At 42.0% G+C, this 19,670-nt stretch overlaps 3 protein-coding genes across 3 annotated transcripts in view; 1 reads left to right on the top strand and 2 right to left on the bottom strand.

Annotated features, from left to right (window-relative positions):
• The window catches only part of LOC308478401 (cytochrome P450 2J4-like), a 439,957-nt gene that overhangs the window by 181,367 nt on the left and 238,920 nt on the right, over positions 1 to 19,670 (top strand). The gene's annotated exons all lie outside the window — the stretch shown is intronic.
• The window catches only part of LOC308478396 (cytochrome P450 2J5-like), a 185,681-nt gene that overhangs the window by 120,074 nt on the left and 45,937 nt on the right, over positions 1 to 19,670 (bottom strand). The gene's annotated exons all lie outside the window — the stretch shown is intronic.
• LOC308478382 (cytochrome P450 2J2-like) lies at positions 639 to 18,333 on the bottom strand. The gene is made up of 9 exons (XM_081008062.1): positions 18,049 to 18,333; positions 12,654 to 12,810; positions 10,126 to 10,275; positions 9,625 to 9,785; positions 7,975 to 8,151; positions 6,223 to 6,364; positions 4,375 to 4,562; positions 3,184 to 3,325; positions 639 to 842 (listed from the first exon to the last, which is right to left on the bottom strand). The coding sequence occupies exons 1-9, from the start codon at positions 18,316 to 18,318 to the stop codon at positions 655 to 657; spliced, it is 1,575 nt and encodes a 524-aa protein (XP_080864188.1). The 5' UTR covers positions 18,319 to 18,333; the 3' UTR covers positions 639 to 654.

The raw sequence follows: 19,670 nt of genomic DNA, 5'->3' as shown, positions 1-19,670 counted from the left end.
AAAGGGCCTGAAAAACAGGAGATGGGATGAAGGTGATAATGGGTGCAAAGCAGAGCTGCAAAAAGAAGAGACCTCAGCAGTTTGTTTGTTTTTTAAATAATATTTATTACTTTCCCAACAATTTAAACACTACAAAAACAATACAATACAATACAAAAACACTACATAACACTAACACATTAAACGAACAAAACAAAACAAAAACAGTTAAACACATCAAACAATTTCAATATCTTATCTTTCATTCACTTATTTCCACGACCTCCTCACACCTCCCTTTTTGTATTCTACTTTTGTTAATTGTTTCAGCAATTCCTTTCCATCTTCCTCTGTTTTCTATCCTATAATTATCTTAACACATTCTAACCTTATTTTTCCCTTTAATTCTCTATTAATCTATTTATACTTAATTCCTTATAACATTTCTACTAAAGCCATATAACTTCATTCCAACATTTTTCTAACATTCATTAATTTTACAGTATTTCTGTAAATAGTCTTTAAACTTTTTCCAGTCTTCTTCCACCGACTGAGACCTCAGCAGTTGCATGAGATGGGAAGGGGAAGCTCTAGGCGGTTAATGTGTCAGGAATGGCAAAGAGTTTGGCAAGTGGAGGAACCATGAGTGCAGCTTCCTGTAACTTTCCTATTTTATTACGCCTTGCAGCGGGGAACAGCACAGAGTTTATAAGGATGGGGATGTGCTGTACCCCCTGGTATAGACTCCATATTGACTTCTTTAACTCCTTCTGGCAGCTGGAAGCGGAACATTCTCAACAGGCTGGTCAGTAGGATGAAAATTTCAGTCTTTGCCAGCTGCATTCCCAAACACATGCGAGACCCTGCGGAGGAGACAAGGGGAAAGCAGCAAGTGAGCAATAATTTACTTTCCAGTGTCCATTTCTTTGTACTCTACACAATACTATGGTGAACTAGACATAGTTAGGACAGGGAAATAATCAAGGCTGTTGTCAATTCCCTAGCCTGCTGAGTGCCAACATTTCATAGTTGATTATGAGAGGCAAACTTTGGTCAACTGCCCTGAGCAATAGCAGGATAAGTCACAAACCCAGATTGAAAGAAACTGAAAGAGATAGGAGGAGAGGGAGTAGAGGTTGTAGAAGCTGATTTCCTTGTGCTTGCACCCCTGGTTTCGGTGTCAAGGTTTCTGGGTTTCTTTGTTTATTTGGTACTGACACAAAGAGAGCTGCAAGGCTTTAAAAAAAAATACTCAACTGCCTCTGCACAATCCCCAAGGGTGATGTTCTATGAGCTTAATAATCTTCTTAATAATCTTCTTCTTAACCTTGCATTGTGCAAGAAGGTCCAGCACAGGGCTAATCATTTTTTTTATTTAAAAAAAGAAATCATAGTACTCTGAATTCGCTCTTCCCTCCCTCCCACCGAACAACATAAAATGTTTGGAAGGGTATATTGCTGGGGGGCAGGGACAATAAGGAAAGCGCCATATAATATCTGCAAGTTTAATATTCCAAGGGCAGCTCATAGAATGTCTAGTTGTAGGGTCACAGCTAACCGGGCTGAGACAAAGTCTCTGCCTGAGAGCTGCTGTCAGACAGAGGTGACACTATAAGACTCAGTAAAAGAACTCTTTGATGTCTTATGGAAAAAGTAGAAAACTCATTATCTCTAAGATGAATTAGGCACTTTAATTTGCCTTTCAACTGTTTCATCAACACAGTCTTAGAATACGATGGGATTCTAAGTGTAATATGAGAATTATGGCTCAACAAAGCCCAGCATTAACAATTCAGTTGAGTGTACATTATGAATCGACCCAGGTAATCAGGCCTATTGTTCTCCGCCAGCCCACCTGAGAAGTTCATTGTAAAAGAGGTCTGAGCTGGTGCTCCAAGCTCAAACTGCATGGCTCTTACAAGCCATTTTTAAGTCTTTATACCCAGTGCTATTTTCCTAGAAAAAGAGGTGCTAAAACTTACCACAAATACCTTTTATAATGGCAATGATGCCCACCTGACAGGTGCTGGAACTGAGTTCCTGTGAGTTCCAGCTGGGAAAAAGCCCTGCTCATACCAATAATTTAGGAACTTTCAGCACTGTAACTAAGTCAAGTTTTACTGCCTGTGCAATGTTTTCTGAATGCTGTGTGGAAAAGCAAAGGAATCTGACCTTTGGAGAGTTTGTATGTGAACCATTATAAACTTACCAAATGTGTGGTCTTTTCCCTCTTCTTTGGAAGAGGGAACTTTTGAAAAGAACTCACAAGGGCATATATTAAAGGTCTAGCAGCCTATATTTCCACACTTTACTTTGCTGCATATTTTTTGATTTAAAATCTTTGCTGGGGTGTTCTCACCAAAAGAGTACTTGCCCCAAACCTGGATCTTGGAATTCTCCTTTCTATATACCTATTTTCCCCCCTGACAACCAACCAGAAGAACCTGTAAAACCATGTTGTATTATCATACAAAAATGGCTGGCTCATCTTTACTTTAAAACATCATCTACAGCAATTGAATAGGCATACAGTAGTACCTCGGGTTAAGTACTTAATTTGTTCTGGAGGTCAGTTCTTAACCTGAAACTGTTCTTAACCTGAAGCACTACTTTAGCTAATGGGGCCTCCTGCTGCCGCCGTGCCGCCGGAGCCCGATTTCTGTTCTTATCCTGAAGCAAAGTTCTTAACCTGAAGCACTATTTCTGGGTTAGCGGAGTGTGAAACCTGAAGCATATGTAACCCGAGGTACCACTGTAATTATTTGTATAAAAAGGTTAAGAGACGTTTGGAAGTTAGCAATGAGGATGTCTGCTGAATTTCTGCAGGAACAATACTTTACAACACTTGGCAGATGATATTAAACACCCAGCTCCTGACAGATACGGAACAAAAATACTCCTTTGTTCTTTGAAAACGGAAAACTGGCACATACCCCAATCTCCTATAGAGGTCAGGATGAAAGAAGTAGAAAGCAGGGTAATTTCATTGCAGACTCAGTTCTGAGTGTGGTTTCAGACCAGGCTAAATTACATCCCAGGAAAAGATGTAGGGTAGCTTTAGCCTAAACATGCCCAGCAGTGCTACTCCTGCCAGAAAGATGTTATTTCTGCTCTGCCTCCCTTGCCGCTGCTGTTGTCATTTCCTGGAATCTCCCCAATAAGCATGCCTACAAATCACAACATAGCTTGGACATTGGCATTTACCTGCACCAAATGGCAGGTATTCTTCTTTAGCCACATATTGTCCGTTCTTGTCCAAAAAATGATTTGGGTTGAACTCTGTTGGCTTCTCCCATCGTGTTGGATCAAGAAGAACAGAACGCAGATCGGGAATAATAGTAGCCCCCTGCAAAGAAGAAACAATTGAAAGGGAATGCACTCAGAACACTGGATTGTCCTTCACTACCCTAGGGATAATATTTGTGAAATTCAAACTGAATTTAAACTGGGTGGGGTTTTTGTGGGGAGAGTGGCATTTACCAGTGGCCAGATTCATCTCCAACTTTTTTCCATTTAAAAGCTGCCTGTATGGGCAGGGGAAAGGACGGTCTCGTTCTCTCCATCCGTCTTTTAAAAGGGAAGACCCAAAACCAGAGGAAAACTGCTGGTCACCATATTTTCCCCTCCTTGATACATGAATAATAGAATTCTAGAGCTGGAAGGACTCCAAAGGACATCAAGTCCAATCTCCTGCGATACAGGAATCTCAACTAAAGCTTAAATTACAGAAGACCATCCAACCTCTGCTTTGAAATCTCCAATGAAGGAAAGTCCACAACAGCTCTGTCAGAACTTGAAGCCATTGGTTTAGGTCCTGCCCTCTAGAGCAGGAGAAAACATGCTTTTTCTATTTTCCATGTGACAGTCCTTCAGATAGTTGAAGATGACTATCATATCTCCTCTCAGTCTCCCTTTCCCCCAGGCTTTAGCATAACTAGCTTCCTCAATCGTTCCTCATAAAGCTTAATTTCCATACCCTTTATACTCTTGCTCACCCTCCTCTGCACACGTTCCAGCTTGTCAATATCCTTCTTAAACTGTGGTACCCAGAAGTGGACACAGGACTCCACGTGTGGTCTGACCAAAGTAGAATAGAGCAGTACTATTATTTCTGGACACTATACTTCTGTTGATGCAGCCTTGTATAGCATTAGCTCTTTTTTTTTATGCTGCATCACACTGTTGACACTATACTCCTGACAAAAAAAAAATAGCACTAGCCAATGGTGAAACAAGTCTGCAGATGGAACTCCTGCTCTTGTGTGGTTTTCTTGCTCTTCGGGTTTTAGACAACACAAGCTCCTGAATGGCTGCCTGCAACACTCAGTACGCTGCAGCCCAGTGATTCTGTTTGTTCTTGGGATACAGGAGTGCAGTTGTATCATGCTTCTATACCTTGGGAATGAGGAAACCGCAAATCTTCACATCCTCTGTACATTGCCTGACAACCCCAAAAAGTAAGGCATATTTAAAGCGCTGTGTTTCATGAATCACAGCATTGATGTAGGGCAATTTCTTCTTATCTTGATAGCTGATTGAGTGAGCAGAACCTATGACATCTTCTATCTCCTTGTAGGCTTTATCTGAAGAGAATGATAGAAACATATGGTTTATTTTCAATAGTGCATTCCCCCCCCCCCCCATGGACATTTATTTCCCATGAACTTATTCCATACGATTCTGTGAATGAGTCCCTGTTTCTTACATTTATAGCCCACCTATTCCTCCAAGGAGCTCATGTCAATGTACATGATTCTTCTCTACTATAGATCCCAGGGGTGAAAAAGGGGAAAGTGAACCTCCGCTCAGCTGTTTCCGGTTACTAGAGCTGGCTGTAGGGCTATGATCCTAGGCTAACTGTTTTACACTTAAAAACAAACAAACATATCCTCCACCCCACAATATTTCCCACTTTCTTTCATTAATCCTCTTTTCCTTACTTGATCTTGGCAAACATCAATCAGGGAAAGGGCTCAGGCACTTATTTCACAGCAGAGGCAATGTTTAGGGAAGCTTTTAATGTTTGGTGTATCACAGTATTTTAATATTCTTTTGGAAGCCGCCCAGAGTGGCTGGGGAAACCCAGCCAGATGGGCGGGGTATAAATAATAATAATAAATAATAATAATAATAATAATAATAATAATAATAATGGCATCTGCTGCAGACCTCTTGGCCAGTCCTCTGCATGGGATCCAACTGTTAGAGGTTGAGGTCTCTTTGCTCTCCCCCCTAAAATATTTGAGGGGCCCGGACCTCCCAAAGTTGATGGATGTTACCATTCAAATGTGGACTGGGGCTTATTTGCCCCCTAATAATTTATTTGATTTGGCACCCCTGCCTCTTTATATCAAATAAATGAGCTTCTCTCAAAGAGAAAATCACCCGCTAAACTGTGCAGAGGAAAAGGTGGCTTCATTGGCTATGTGTTAAACTGCCATTTATATTTCCAAAGATTCCAAAGTCCTTTTATTATGGCCAAAGAAAATGCAAAGAGGGAGGGAGTGAGCCCAGCAGAACTCTTCCAGGCTGAATGTTGAGCAAAGGGAAGCATAAGAAAACAGGTGGCTTGTTACTGAAGTCATAATCTGTGCATTAGTTAACATTTCATATTTGTTGCAGAGTTTTAGAAGGGGTATGGCTTACAGGTTGTCATGAAGGAACCTGGACTTCAGGATTCATCACTATACCCCTGGCAAAAACAATGACCTCTTTATGCATCTTGCTCTCCCTTCCTTTGGCCATGACATTTCCCAATCTTCAAATTGTCTTCCCTCTATTTGCACAGCCATTCCTCTCCTTCAGAAAAACTTTCATTGACTCACTTAGCTTCATCCACTACCCACAACTGCCTCCTGTTCCAACTTTCTTACACATTCAGACCCTCCATCTCTTCCTGGCCCAGTAATAATAGATTGGAAGCTTCCTATGGGGACAGGGCATTCAGGGCATTTTACATTTCTGCTTCTGTTGACCTTGATTTTAGGTTCCAGAAACTATGTAGGAAAATGTTGGTGGGAAAAAGGGTTCTTTCTAGATGAGTAAGTCAAAAGCATTTAACTTATTTTGATAACCCTTTGTCTTCCAAAACTTCCATCATAAACTCACTAGCTTTTAACTATTTCCATTCCTTTAAGTTCCTTGTTTTAGCACAACATCAGATATGAATGAAACCTTTAAAGAATTACAGTCCACTGTCAAGAGGTCAAGAGAAGCCCAGGCTCCCATAGCTCCCTCTCTCACCTTGGATATCTGGATGACTTGCCAGGAGGAGAAGCGCCCATTTCAGAGAAATGGTGGTTGTGTCTGACCCTGCTATAAAGAGGTCAAAGATACACTGAGCCATGCTTTCTTCATCATAGACAGACTCTGGGTCATTCCTGCTCTGATGTTGAAAATAGGAAAGGTGACATGTCATTTACATGCATTACAACCTGTCCTTCAGCACTTATTTTATCTACTTTCACCCATTTATTACCATACCACCAGGAAATGCATAATAAGGGGTCAAAGGTCCCATCACACCACCTGAAGTGAAATGGGAAGGTGCCACCACCACTGCCCTGATGCTGCTGCTTCCTCCCTTACCTGCATTGCATAGCAGTGCCTGCAAAGTGACAGCAGCAACAGTGGTATCCAGTAAGATCCTGTGAGTTTTTGATGAAACCTCACCGAAGCTGCCACCACTGCCAGCACTGCTTCTTCACCAGTGGTGGACTCTGGCAATTTGGCTCCAGGGACCACACATTCGCTCCATAAGACGCACTTTTTTCCTCTTAAAAAGTAAGGGGAAATGTCTGTGCGTCTTATGGAGCGAATATGTGGTCCCTGGAGCCAAATTGCCAGAGTGTGGCACGCTCCTGGCTGCTCTTTGGGGGTGGGTGGGGAGCCGCGCTGCTCTGCTGGCAGCCTCCACTTCCCCCTGCAGCCCCGGGAAGCTTTGGGAAGAGCGGGCAGGCTGTGCGCAGATGCCCCGTGCTCCTGAGCTGCTCTTTGGGGGTGTGGGTGGGAGTCGCACTGCTCTGCCAGCAGACGGGGCTTCCTCCTGCAGCCCCGGGAAGCTTTGGGAGGCTTTGCGTTGCTTTTGCTGAAGCTAGAACAGCAAGAGGGATAGCCGCACAAACGCTCTTCAACAACATTTGATTCAGAATATATATTTTTTCTTGTTTTCGTCCTCTAAAAATTAGGTGCATCTTATGGTCGGGTGCATCTTATAGAGCGAAAAATACAGTAGGTGGTGCATCAACAGGGATGTCTCCTGTTGGCACTCCACTGTCCAAGGCTGTTAGCAATTTCACCCCTCCCAACCTTCTTTTTAAAACTCGTTTGAACAGTTTGTTATAATACTGTTGTTGTTGTTGTTGTTGTTGTTTTAAAATAAACATTTTAAAAGCCTTAGCCCCACCCACTAAATTGCTTCATGGATGGATCCGGAACAGGTGGTCCCCGGGGTGGCCTACAGAAAATTGGCCTGAATTGAGAGCCACAGATTGAGGCCACAAGGCACACAGGGGGGATTGTATACATTCCTGCAAAGGATAGCATGAGTTAGAACTATGCACCAACACATCCTCCACTGAAGAAAAGTGAGATAAAAAATGAAACCACTGAACCAGTAGAGCTTTCCTGTTGTCTCTGCCCATGTTTGAATGCGAGATGAACACCAATCCAGAATAATTTATGCACAGAAGCAATGCTCCAAAGGGAAGACCCCTTAATTGACACACATAAATTTCCACTCATTCACACTTACATTTGGGGTTATGGAAATATCTGGCATTTCCTACCCATTTCAATAGATGTTTATGGATGGAAGTCAACCTACTTTAGCAACTAAAATGACTATGAGGGAAATTTGGCGAAACTCGATGTGCTTTTCAGCTGAGATTCAGAATAAAAATATTGGTGTCTTGGCAAGACATTAGTATTCACATGTAGGACGGAATATAATGATTCTTTGGATGAGCAGGATCCAGTTTCAAAGCAGGTACTTACTTTCTCCATCTCAAGTAGATAGAAATCAATGAAATCCTGTGGATCATGCAGAGACTGATTCTCCTTATGCTTCGCTATCTCCTCCTTTGCAAATGAAACTACCATCTCCATGCAGGACAAGGCCTTCTTGTGGGGCCCTGGGAGATGTTTCATGAACCATGGGAATATTTCATACAACTAAAGGAAAGATAGCAAAAATGCTGTCATTACCATGAGGAAGCTTGGTCACATGTTTCATGTTTTGGATTAGCACTTTAATAATCTGCATAATCCTTCAGGTCTAGCATATTACTTTGAGTCTAACTGAGAAGAAGGAAGGTGTTTGCAGCTTCTCCTGAATCTCACAACAACTGGTTCTGGGAATTATCCCTAGCTGAACATGTGAAAGAAAAACATTGCTCAATATATTTTCCAGCTCCCAGACTTCATTCCAAAACTGGGAATAATCCCAGGACTCCTCCTGGAACAAGTGAGTGGTCTTTTTGCAGGAGGTGGGGATGGGTAGAGAATATGGCGGGGGGGACGGACATTCAAGTAAGTTGACATTTCAACATGAAATTGTCTAATATGCAAATTCAAACACAGCCATCCTTTGAAATGTGCACTTCTGCAATTTTTATTATTACTTATTTATTAAATTCCCCAGTTGCCCTGTCAAATAATGCCCACCTTTCCTCTACAAAACATCTTTTAAAAAGAAAACTTTTCCTTTTTTTCTATTTCCTGCATTAAAGATCAATTGCATACCTTTTCTGAATACCATATATATATATATATATATATATATATATATATATATATACAACGACAAAAAAGTTGTACATTTATGTCGTTTGTGACAAGGGAAACAAAGTTCACAACAACAAAAAAACCAAAAAACCCCAAAACTCATATATTCTGACAATAAATCTTAGTGCACAGCTAACTTCCTGTCGTCTCCATACTTCACTTAGTATTTACTAACTTATTGCATAAACATATCCATTCCTTTTATAATAAAGTATTATTTCTCCTATATCCTTATTTCTTGCTTAATATAGCTACAGAGGATATTCAAAGGCTATGACCGAGTTCAAACTGCAACAACTGTTCTTAAGATATGTTTTAAAAAACTTCCCATTTTGCAATACAATGGTACCTCTGGTTACGAACGTAACCCGTTCCGGAGGTCCGTTCTTAAGCTGAAACCGTTCTTATCCTGAGGCGCACTTTTGCTAATGGCACCTCCCACTGTGCGCATGCCTCTGACGCGCGACTTCGACTTGCATCCTGGGGCAAAGTTCACAACCAGTAGCAACTACTTCTGGGTTAGAGGAGTTCATAACCCGAAGCGTGCATAACCAGGAGCATTCATAACCAGAGTTACCACTGTAAATACTTGTTTTGAATTATCTTTCATTTTTCAGTTAATTTGGCTAGCATATTCAACTAATTTTTGTAACCATTCTGACCTGAAAGGGATTTTATCACTCTTCCAGTTAGTCGCCATTAGGATTCTTGTGGTGACAGTGGCATATAATTAGATTTAAACCTAATCTATCTTCTCCAACACTCTATCCTCTATCAGAATGGATTCCAGAATGCTGAATGGGGGCCCTAAGATCCTTGGGAGACCTCTCTGCCTCAGTAGGAATGAAAATGTCTACTCACAGAATGCTGGATGCTGCCTTGAAATTTTAGGACAAGATCCATGGCTTCTATCAGCTTCCGGAACCTTTCATCTTCAAGAGCAAACCGGTGCCCAAAAGCCACAGCACATATCACGTTGGAAACTGAATTAGTGATGGGCATGGAGGGGTCAAGTGGTTGTCCTGCAAAATAAAGTCATACTAATGTGAGTTCAGTTGCTCCTGTTCATGCTGAGAGTGGGATTTTATGATGGTCAAGAGAAACCTGCTGTGATCTCCAGCACAATGGGGCAGTGTGTCTCCCAGAAGGTTGGTGGTTCAAGTCCACCCAGGGACAGCTGTGGTCAAGATTCCTGTATTGCTGGGGATTGGACTAGATGACTCTCTGGGTCCCTTCCAAGTCTACTATTCTGTGATTCTAAAGCATATTACATTCCTTTCCAAAATGGACAGAGGCAGTACACATAGATTTCTGCAGACTGGAAAATAAGGAAACCCATCACCATCACCTAGGATCATGTACCCTTTGAACTTGCAATGACCTCCACAAGCTGACGGGTCTCCTCTGCTATTTGGTGCTCCATGCCTTTCTTCCCCAGTCCCAGCTTCCGCATAGCAACCACTGCAAGCCGTCTCTGTTGCTTCCAGATGTGACCATTTGATAATATAATACCTATGGGAAATCATTGAGAAATTATTATTTACAGAAATTAATGTAAATAATTAAGTTGCCAGCCTGGAAGAAACTATGTTCACTGAAGTTCATGTCCTTGAATTTAATAACTACTTGGTCTCTCTGAAGCAAAGAATTAGAAGATGATACAGAACCCGTCTCAGAGTATTATATGGGTATCTCTACGATATTGGCATAACAGAACCTCACCTTCTATTGCCTTTCGTCATTCAGAAATTCATTATTCATTATTGTGAGATAACAGAACAGAAATCAGGTGGTCCCAAAAGTCCCTGCACTTTACAGTATCAGAAAAATGTGAGATCTCCAGATATGTGATATCTACAATGGGGGATTTTGTCTAGCGTTTAAAATTATGGAAAGCTCAGGTGATACTTGCAAATTCAGTCTTTGTTGCACAAACAACCAGTGTTGATAAAGATAAACTGAACTCCTTCTGTGACATTAGCCACAGTTTGGTGTCCCAGTTTGGTGTCATCTGCAAATTTGATGAGCATCCTCTCAATTCCTCCATCCAAGTCATTTATAAAGACATTGAACAACAACATGCCCAGGTCAGAACCTTGCAGCACCCCCTTGTACTCCTTTCCAAAGTGATGAGGAACTATTAATGAATTTGGGTTCTGTCAGTTATCCAGCTACAAATCCACCTAACAAGTACCTCATTCATCCCACATTTTAGCAACTTCCTTGCAAGAATATAATGGGGGGTTTTGTCTTTGACTTCTGGGAAATGAAATTGCCAGCGAGGCAATGGAGGAATTTGCCGGACCTTACATTCTTGACAGAGTTTGAGTTCCAACAGATATCAGGGAAATTGAAGTCTCCTTTTTTGAATGTTTGGTATTCTGTTCTAGGGAGGCAGCATCTAAGTCTTCAGTCTGGTTTGGCAGTCTATAACAGAGTCCCACAGTAAGGTCACTGATGTTTCTCTCGCATACAGTTTTTACCCATATAGTCTCAATCTGCTTTCCTTGCTCAAGGTCTCTTCAACGGGTGTATATTTTGTATTGTTTTTGACTCTTATTTAGTTGTTGTTTCTGCACTGTTTTAAAACCATTTTAGCTGTTTTTATATATCTGTAAGTTGCTGTGAGACATTCATGCAGAAGGCAATTGATAAATTAATAAGTGACGATGATGGTGACTGCCCACTGGGTCTACCCTACGTAGGATTATTGTTCAGTACCACCAAACTCAGCTGCTCTCTATACTCCTTCCACATGTACTTGAATTCTTGTATGTGGTGCAATATCGCTTAGCTGTTACTATGCTATACACATATACCTATATGCCTCTTAAATACTCCCCTCAGTTTCCCTGCTCTTGCCTCTCATTAGTTTCCAACTCCTGCACCTGTCACCTGGCACCCTGCTGATTTCAAGCCAGTAAGATTTGCTCTTGAAGCCCCTCATCATCATAAATTTAATGACTTTTTAAATCATTGATTAGTGTGTTTATACCCCATTCTTTCTCCCAAAGGAATTCCAAAACTGCAAACAACAAGCAACACAACAACAATAAATATTATAAAAAATTCAAATACAGATGCAGACTGGGAAAGTTCTCAAATGCTTCTTGGAAGGGGAAGGTCTTTGGAAAGTGCCGAAAAGACAACAGGGGGGACACCTGTCTACTATTCAAAGGGTGGGAATTCCAAAGGGTAGGGACCACAACACTAAGGGTCCCATGCCTACATTGTGTGGAATGGGCCTTCTTTGATGGTATCTGCAGGAGGCCCTCACCCACAGAATCTGGTTATTGACTAGGTATATAAGGAATGTGATGATCTTTTGAGTATCTTGATCTCAAGTTGTATATGCCTTTATACACCAAAACCAACATCATGAAATTATTCTGTGAGCCATCCCAATATTTTTTGATGAAGGGTGGTATATAAATTTAATAAATAAAATAAAATAAACCCAGTAGCTAATTGGCAGCCAGTGGAATTCTTTCAACAGTGGCGTAACATGTTGGCTGTTCCTGCCCCCATGAGCAGTTGACCCATTGCATTATTCATCAGCTGCAGCTTCTGGATTAATCGCAAGGGCAGCCCCAAATAACAAACATTGCAGTAATCCAACCTGGAGATTACTAGTGCATGAATGGCAGTAGTTAGGCTATCCATAAAACACTTGCTAGAGGATTGGTAAGTTTTACTCACAGAAGACTCATGGAAATTAATAGACCTTCATTAGCCATGCACATTAATTACAATGGGTCTACTGTAGGACTAGCATTGGCTCCAACAACCCATTTCCTGCAGTTAATAGAGAAGCTTTGTTTATCCAGACAGTCATTTAAATTTTTCTCTGGGGGAAATGCCAGTAGATTGTCTCATTCTTCACTACTCACCCTTTCCTTTTGTGCTAAAGAAAGACGACACTGGCCGCTCGTCAAATTGTTCAGAGTGGTCAATGAGAGCTTCTTTCACTGCTTGGAATCCAGACAGGACTACAAGGGGTATATGTCCCATCCACAAGGTGTAAACGTTTCCATATTGCTTTGCAATCTACCATTTGGGTCAAAAGAGAGGAGAGGAACGTTATGTTCAAAGTAAACAGGTAAGTATTTCAACTTAACACATGAGCTCCAGCCTTCCTTACCTCTACAGCTTCTCACAGCTTCTTTTGCCAGCATCTCCCTTCCTTCCTTCCTTCCTTCCTTCCTTCCTTCCTTCCTTCCTTCCTTCCTTCCCAACCCATTTGTTTTACTCTCTCTTGCACATTTTGTGCAGGAATGTGGAAACTGGAGCCCACCAGTGACTGCAGAACTGCAACTCCCTGCCCATTGGCTATGATGGTTGGAGCAGATGGGCATTGTAGTCTGGAGGGCACCAGGTTGGCATAAGCTGGGCTAGAGCACTGGGTCAGGTTTCTGACCCACGGTGGGTCACAGCAGGAGCATCGCCACCAGACAAATATATGGTAAGGAATTAAAAAGAGGTCTCCCAAATATATCTCTGGGCTAGAGATTATTACCAATTTCAGATGTTTTAAAAGTTATGTTCTTATCTGAAGGCTGAGTAGTCTTGTATTCTTTGAATTGTTTTCTCTGAAAAAAAATGGCTTATAAATGGATTAAATAAACAAATAAATAAAAGAAAATATAGACTGACAAGGAGTGAATTCTTGCGCAGAAGGCAATGGAAAACTAGCTGTTTTGATTTTCTATTGCTTAGATTGCTGCAATGTGTTATACATAGGGCTGCATCTAACAATGGTTCAGAAATTTCAGATAGTGCAGAATTCAGTGGCTAGGTTGCTCATCAGGAGAAGACTGCTTGAGCATATTACACTGATTCTGCTCTGACTGCATTGGCTGCCAATTAGTTTCTGGGCCCAATTAAAAGTATTGGTTTTGATCTACAAAGCCTTAGGATCTCAATACCTCAAGGACTGCCTCTCCCCATATGATCTGATCAGGACCCTGCAATCATCATCTGGGGCTCATCTTTGTGTGCTTTCTCTACAAGAGGTCCAGGGGATGGCAACACAAAAACTGGCATTTTCTGTAGTCTCTCCTTTTTGTGGAATGTTCTCCCAAGGGAGGTTCAGCTGATGCCTTCATTATACACTTTTAGGTGTTTAAGACGAAACTGTTGCTCTTCAACCAGACCTCTTGCTGATTAGCCTCTTATACCTTCTCAAAATTTGTTTGTGGGAAGGGTTACTGGTTTGTTAGTTTTTTGTTCTTGTTTTTATTGTGTGTTTTATGTATGTTGTATTCTGTTGTTGTTGTTTAGTCGTTTAGTCATGTCCGACTCTTCGTGACCCCATGGACCAGAGCACACCAGGCACTCCTGTCTTCCACTGCCTCCTACAGTTTGGTCAAACTCATGCTGGTAGCTTCAAGAACACTTTCCAACCATCTCGTCCTCTGCCATCCCCTTCTCCTTGTGCCCTCAATATGGAGCAGGAACCGGCAAGCCACTCCAGTATCCCTGCCAAGAAAACTCCATGGACAAAGACAACAGGCATGTTGTATTCTAACTTATAGAAAACACCTGAAGGCAGCCTTGTATTGGGAAGTTTTTAACATTAGACGTTGTATTATGTTTTTATATTCTGCTGGAAGCCACCCAGAGTGGCTGGGGATACCTAGCCAGATGGGTGGGGTATAAATAATAAAATTATTTATTATTATTATTATTATTATTATTATTATTATTATTAGGTTGTGAACTGCCCTGAGCTGTGGATTAAGGGTGATATTTATAAATTTAATGACTAATAATAGCCACATGTGAGTGACAAGCTCCTTCATTTTCTTGGAAAGAGATGATGAGCTCCTACTTCATTGCCAAGAGAACTTTGTGCCCATTAATCTGTTGGAAGGGGGGAGGTTCCCAGCATTCTAGGTCATAGGCAGAATACAATGGAAGAGAAGGAAGACAAATTCCAGAGCTTATCGTAATAAGCTGTTTGATTAGCTCAGCTTTTGTTTCGCAAGATCTGTTTCAGAGATAAGCCTCCTTAATCCAGCAGCTGCAAGCAAGGCACACAGTAATAATATTAAAACTAATGTAAAAGAACAAGGTTCTTATTAATATTGAAAAGCACAAAACCATGTAAACAAGGTCAGTTATATTAGAATAATTAGGGCATGGGTAAGTGAAATCAGCAACCTGACAAAAAGTTGCTGCATTTTCTATATGGCAAGTGTTGAATTGTAAATGGTAGCAAGATCAGCCTGTGAACTTCCTGTCCCAGTGCCATTTGTTTCACAGTGGCAGTCAAGGGCAAAGTTTGTAATAGGATGCTCTGGGCGAGAACAAAATTTGACACCCCCAAATAGACCTTCTCAGTTAAGGATCTTCTCAGTTTTGCACACACACCCTCGGTGCCCTGGGTGCTGGACCTCAGTGGAGGCTGAACGAGGAGGGTGGAGGTGCTCCTTCAGGTATACTGGGCCAAGGCCATTTAGGGCTTTAAAGGTCAGCACCAAAACTTTGAATTGTGCTTGGAAATGTACTGGGAACCAATGTAGGTCTTTAAGGTCTGGTGCAATATGGTCTCAGCTGCCACTCCCAGTCGCCAGTCTGGCTGCTGCATTCTGGATTGGTTGTAGTTTCTGGGTCACCTTCAAAGGTAGCCCTACGTAGAGTGCATTGCAGTAGTCCAAGCAGGAGATAACTAGAGCATGCACCACTCTGGTGAGACAGTCTGCAGGCAGGTAGGGCCTCAGCCTGCGTACCAGATGGAGATAGGAGACAGCTGCCCTGGACAAAGAATTGACCTGCACCTCCATGGAAAGCTGTTAGTCCAAAATGTCTCCCAGGCTGCGCACCTGGTCTTTCAGGGGCACAGTTACCCCATTCAGGACCAGGGAGTCCCCCACACCTGCTCGCCCCCTGCCCTCCAAAAACAGTACTTCTGTCTTGTCAGGGTTCAATCTCAATCTGTTAGCTGCCATCCAACCTCCAACCAATCTGAGTAGGCTGAAAGCAAAGAGTAAGGTTACCGTAACTTCTGTCATAGAGCTTCAGTATGCTGTGTACACACACAGAGGATGACCTCCAAACCATCCTAAATATCTTCACAGAAGCTTACGAAAATCTTGGCCTATTGCTCAACATCCAAAAACCAAAAAATAATAATGCTGCGCCAACAACCCCTCTGCAGCACCACAAGTCCAACTCAATGCTGCAATGTTGGAAAATGTTCATCACTTCTCCTACCTGGGCAATTATCTTTCCACAAGGGCTGACATTGATGCCAAAGTCCACCATCACCTGAGCTCTGTGAGTGCAGCTTTCTCCCGGCTAATGTGTAGAGTGTTTAAGGACCAGGACATTTGCAGGGAAATCAAAATGCTTGTTTACAAAGCTATTGTACTACCAACCTTACTGCATGCTTGTGAAACATGAATCACTTATAAATGCCATCTCCAATTCCTCGAAAGACTCCATCAACGGTGTCTCAAAACAATTTTACACATCACTTGGGAAGACAGGCAAACTAATGCCATGGATGACAAACTTACTTGGCTACAGGTGATGGAAGAAGAAGGAGGAGGTGCTCTTGGTGAGATTATTACCTGGAGATTAGTGTTTACTGCCGAGATCCATTAAGAATTATTTGCTCTTTTATTAAAAGCGTTTCTAGTTTGAGTGACCAATATGAAGATTTTCCAAGGCTTAAGAAATTGAATAGCATATGCAGGTTAGTATCTGTTGAAAGGTTGCCATGAATGAAGGCTGTGGACCTACGTTCCCTGTCATTTTTTAATGCCTTTTCTTACATGTATCTGTTTGGTACTGTGCGGTTTAGATATGATGTGCATATGCACCAGAAGTGATAGCTCCAAAAGGCTTGAAAAATGGGGGCAAAGATTTTCATGTTAAATCTCTGGTTGGTCATAATCATAAGTGTAATGCACTTTCTCAGTGTAACAGTATACAACTTACATTTTTGATTTGTGATTTTTGAATGCACATTTTCATCTTTTATACGGTTTTGTGGTTTTCAGTATTATTAATTATTATTACTATTATTTGTATTGCGGATAGCTTCTGACAAAGGAATGATTTGCTCTAGGAAACAAAGGAAGTTTATCTCTAAAATGCATCCAGCCAAACATACAGTTGGGCTAAATAAACAGTTCAGTACAAGAACCAACAGAGCTTGTCTTGGCTGTGTTCAATTGTCCTTGGTGCTTTGCCCCTCTTCTTGCTTACAAAACCCACTACATTAAGTGTGGCCCCCACCAGAAGTTGATAAAGTACAATTTCCATCAGCCCCGGCAAGCATGGCTGGTGGCCATGGAAGATGGGAGTTGTGTTCTGCAGTGGCTGGAGGGCCAAAGATTCTGCACAACTACCCTAGATTATTTACAAGCAGAGGGGATAGTCATGCAGAATAACCATCAGAGGCGGTTTTAGGGTAGCATGACCAGTTCGGCCACACTGGGTGCCAGTGCCTCAGGGGGCACCACAACAATGATGTACAGTGGTACCTCGGGTTACATACGCTTCAGGTTACATACGCTTCAGGTTACAGACTCTGCTAACCCAGAAATAGTACCTCGGGTTAAGAACTTTGCTTCAGGATGAGAACAGAAATCGTGCTCCGGCGGCGCGGTGGCAGCAGGAGGCCCCATTAGCTAAAGTAGTGCTTCAGGTTAAGAACGGACCTCCAGAACAAATTAAGTACTTAACCCGAGGTACCACTGTATAATGGAGAGCAAGTGGTGAGTGGGCAGCGCCAAATTTTAGCGCTGCACACGGAGCCACTGAAATTTGAGAGCCCCAAATCCTCCTCTTCTTCCATCATCGTTCTATCAAACTTTTATCTGCATGGCAGCTGCTAGGTCTCCCTGTGTATGGCCTATATAACACAGCAGCAGTGGCAGGAATGAACTAATTCAGATTAACAGATTCACAGAATTAATTCCAAAATCTCTGAATTGCTTTTGTTTTGTTTTGTTTGTTTGTTTATTAAATTTGTTAGTTACTTTTACTTGCCCTTATTACACCTGAAAGTAGTTTGTAAAAATTCTGGGTGACTTGAAAAGGAATTAAGTTACTTTTGCAATGGAACCTTGGATGATTTTTAATTAAATTCAGTTTTAAATTTAATTCAATGATTTTTAAGTGTAGGACTTTCATCGCATTTAATTGTGTATTAAATTGTGGCCCTTGCAGTTAGCATTTAAACCCATGGTACTGTTTAAGCTTAAATACCAGAATGGTTGGGGAAAATTGATAAAACAATTATTGACATTAGACTGAGTTATTACTAAGAAGTACCTTAATGAAAGTATCTTCACGAAGCTTCGCCCCGGATTTCCACAAACCTCCAATGATAGGAAGCGGAAAAGGTCCTGGAGGATATTGCCTGCGTGACCAGAGTTGTTTCAGGAAGTGCAGAATCAGAAGAACCACCAGCACAGCAATCAAAAATGCCCATATCTCCATCCTTCTCTTGCTGTCTCTTTCACCTTGTTTCTTTCTAGGATGCCTGGTTAGGTTCAACTCTCCTCCTTCAAGAGCTTTTTGATTCCTCAGAGACCTCGGCATTTCTCTCTCTTTTTATATACTCCATTACTAAAAGCAATTAAGCAACAAAGGTTCTGACATCCCATCAAATAGCCCTGTAATGAGACCTTGTGGCACGCACCACAGCCGGACTCTATAATCATTCTTATGTGTGTCACTCAAATGTCAGGGGGGGGGGGTGTTTAATATGAATTGCAATTAGAATTCTAGGAAGTGTAAGACTGATTTGTGCCACAAACATTCGGGGAAATGCATACCAGACATTCATGAAATTAAAAAAGTATGTGAGAAAAGGCCTGCTGGATCAGACCAATCAGTCCTATTGAGTGCAAGTGCCCATGGGAAGCTCTCAGGCATGACATGAAGGCAATATCCCTCACCCACTATTGTTCTCCAGTATTTGCAGCATCTGATCTTGGAAATCTGGCATTGTCCAAGGGTGCAATGGGAAGCCTGACCCCCCACCCACCCACTTGCTGCCTCCTTGTTCACGAGGTGGTTCCCTATTTTTCTCCCTTGAAAAGTACATAGAGCTAAAGGAGGAAGCTGGGACATGGGCATGTTTTCCCACATCTTCTTTCTGCTCCACGTGTACTGGATCCAACTTTGGAAAAGCAAAGTGTGTATGGGCACATTCTCCTTCTCTCCTTCTCCTTTGGTGGTGGTGGGGCTCATCTGGGAGCCAAGTGCATGGTGCTCATAGGCAGGGGTAGGCAACCTAAGGCCCAGGGGCTGGATGCATCCCAATCGTCTTCCCAATCCGGCCTGCGGATGGTCCGGGAATCAGCATGTTTTTACATGAGTAGAATGTGTGCTTTTATTTAAAATGCATCTCTGGGGTTATTTGTGGGGCATAGGAATTCGTTCATCCCCCCCCAAAAAAAATATAGTCTGGCCCACCACATGATCTGAGGGACGGTGGATCAGCCCACGGCTGGAAAAGGTTGCTGACCCCTGTGACTAATCCCAAATTCCCAAGGTGTCCATGGGCCTAAAAAGGTTTGTGATCCCTCCTGGAAATGGAAGAGAATCATCATGAACGATGTCCATTAGTACCCTATCCTTCACAAACTTGTCTAATATCCCTTTAAAGTCATTTAAATTGGTAGCATCATGGTTATGTGAACATTTTCTTTCTTTCTTTTTTATTTCCATGGATTTCTCTGCTTCATCTTTCAAATGCTCAGGGAAGTCTGAGGTATCTGTCACATAGCCTTGATTTTCCAAACCATGCATACAGGCAGGTCTGGCACAGGAAATGGGGTGAAGCCATTTCCTCAGATGGTGGAAGCCCCTGTGTTGGCATCCCCATGCCAGTGGCAGAGAAGTAATGCTGGCATAGACAATGATTTTGGATAAGATTTTCATTGAGA

This window comes from Podarcis pityusensis (assembly GCF_964106645.2).
Source record: "Podarcis pityusensis genome assembly, chromosome: 5".
In the NCBI taxonomy this organism is placed as follows: Eukaryota; Metazoa; Chordata; class Lepidosauria; order Squamata; family Lacertidae; genus Podarcis; species Podarcis pityusensis.
Note: the sequence above shows the minus strand (reverse complement) of the source record. Positions and strands in the feature narration are given on the sequence as shown.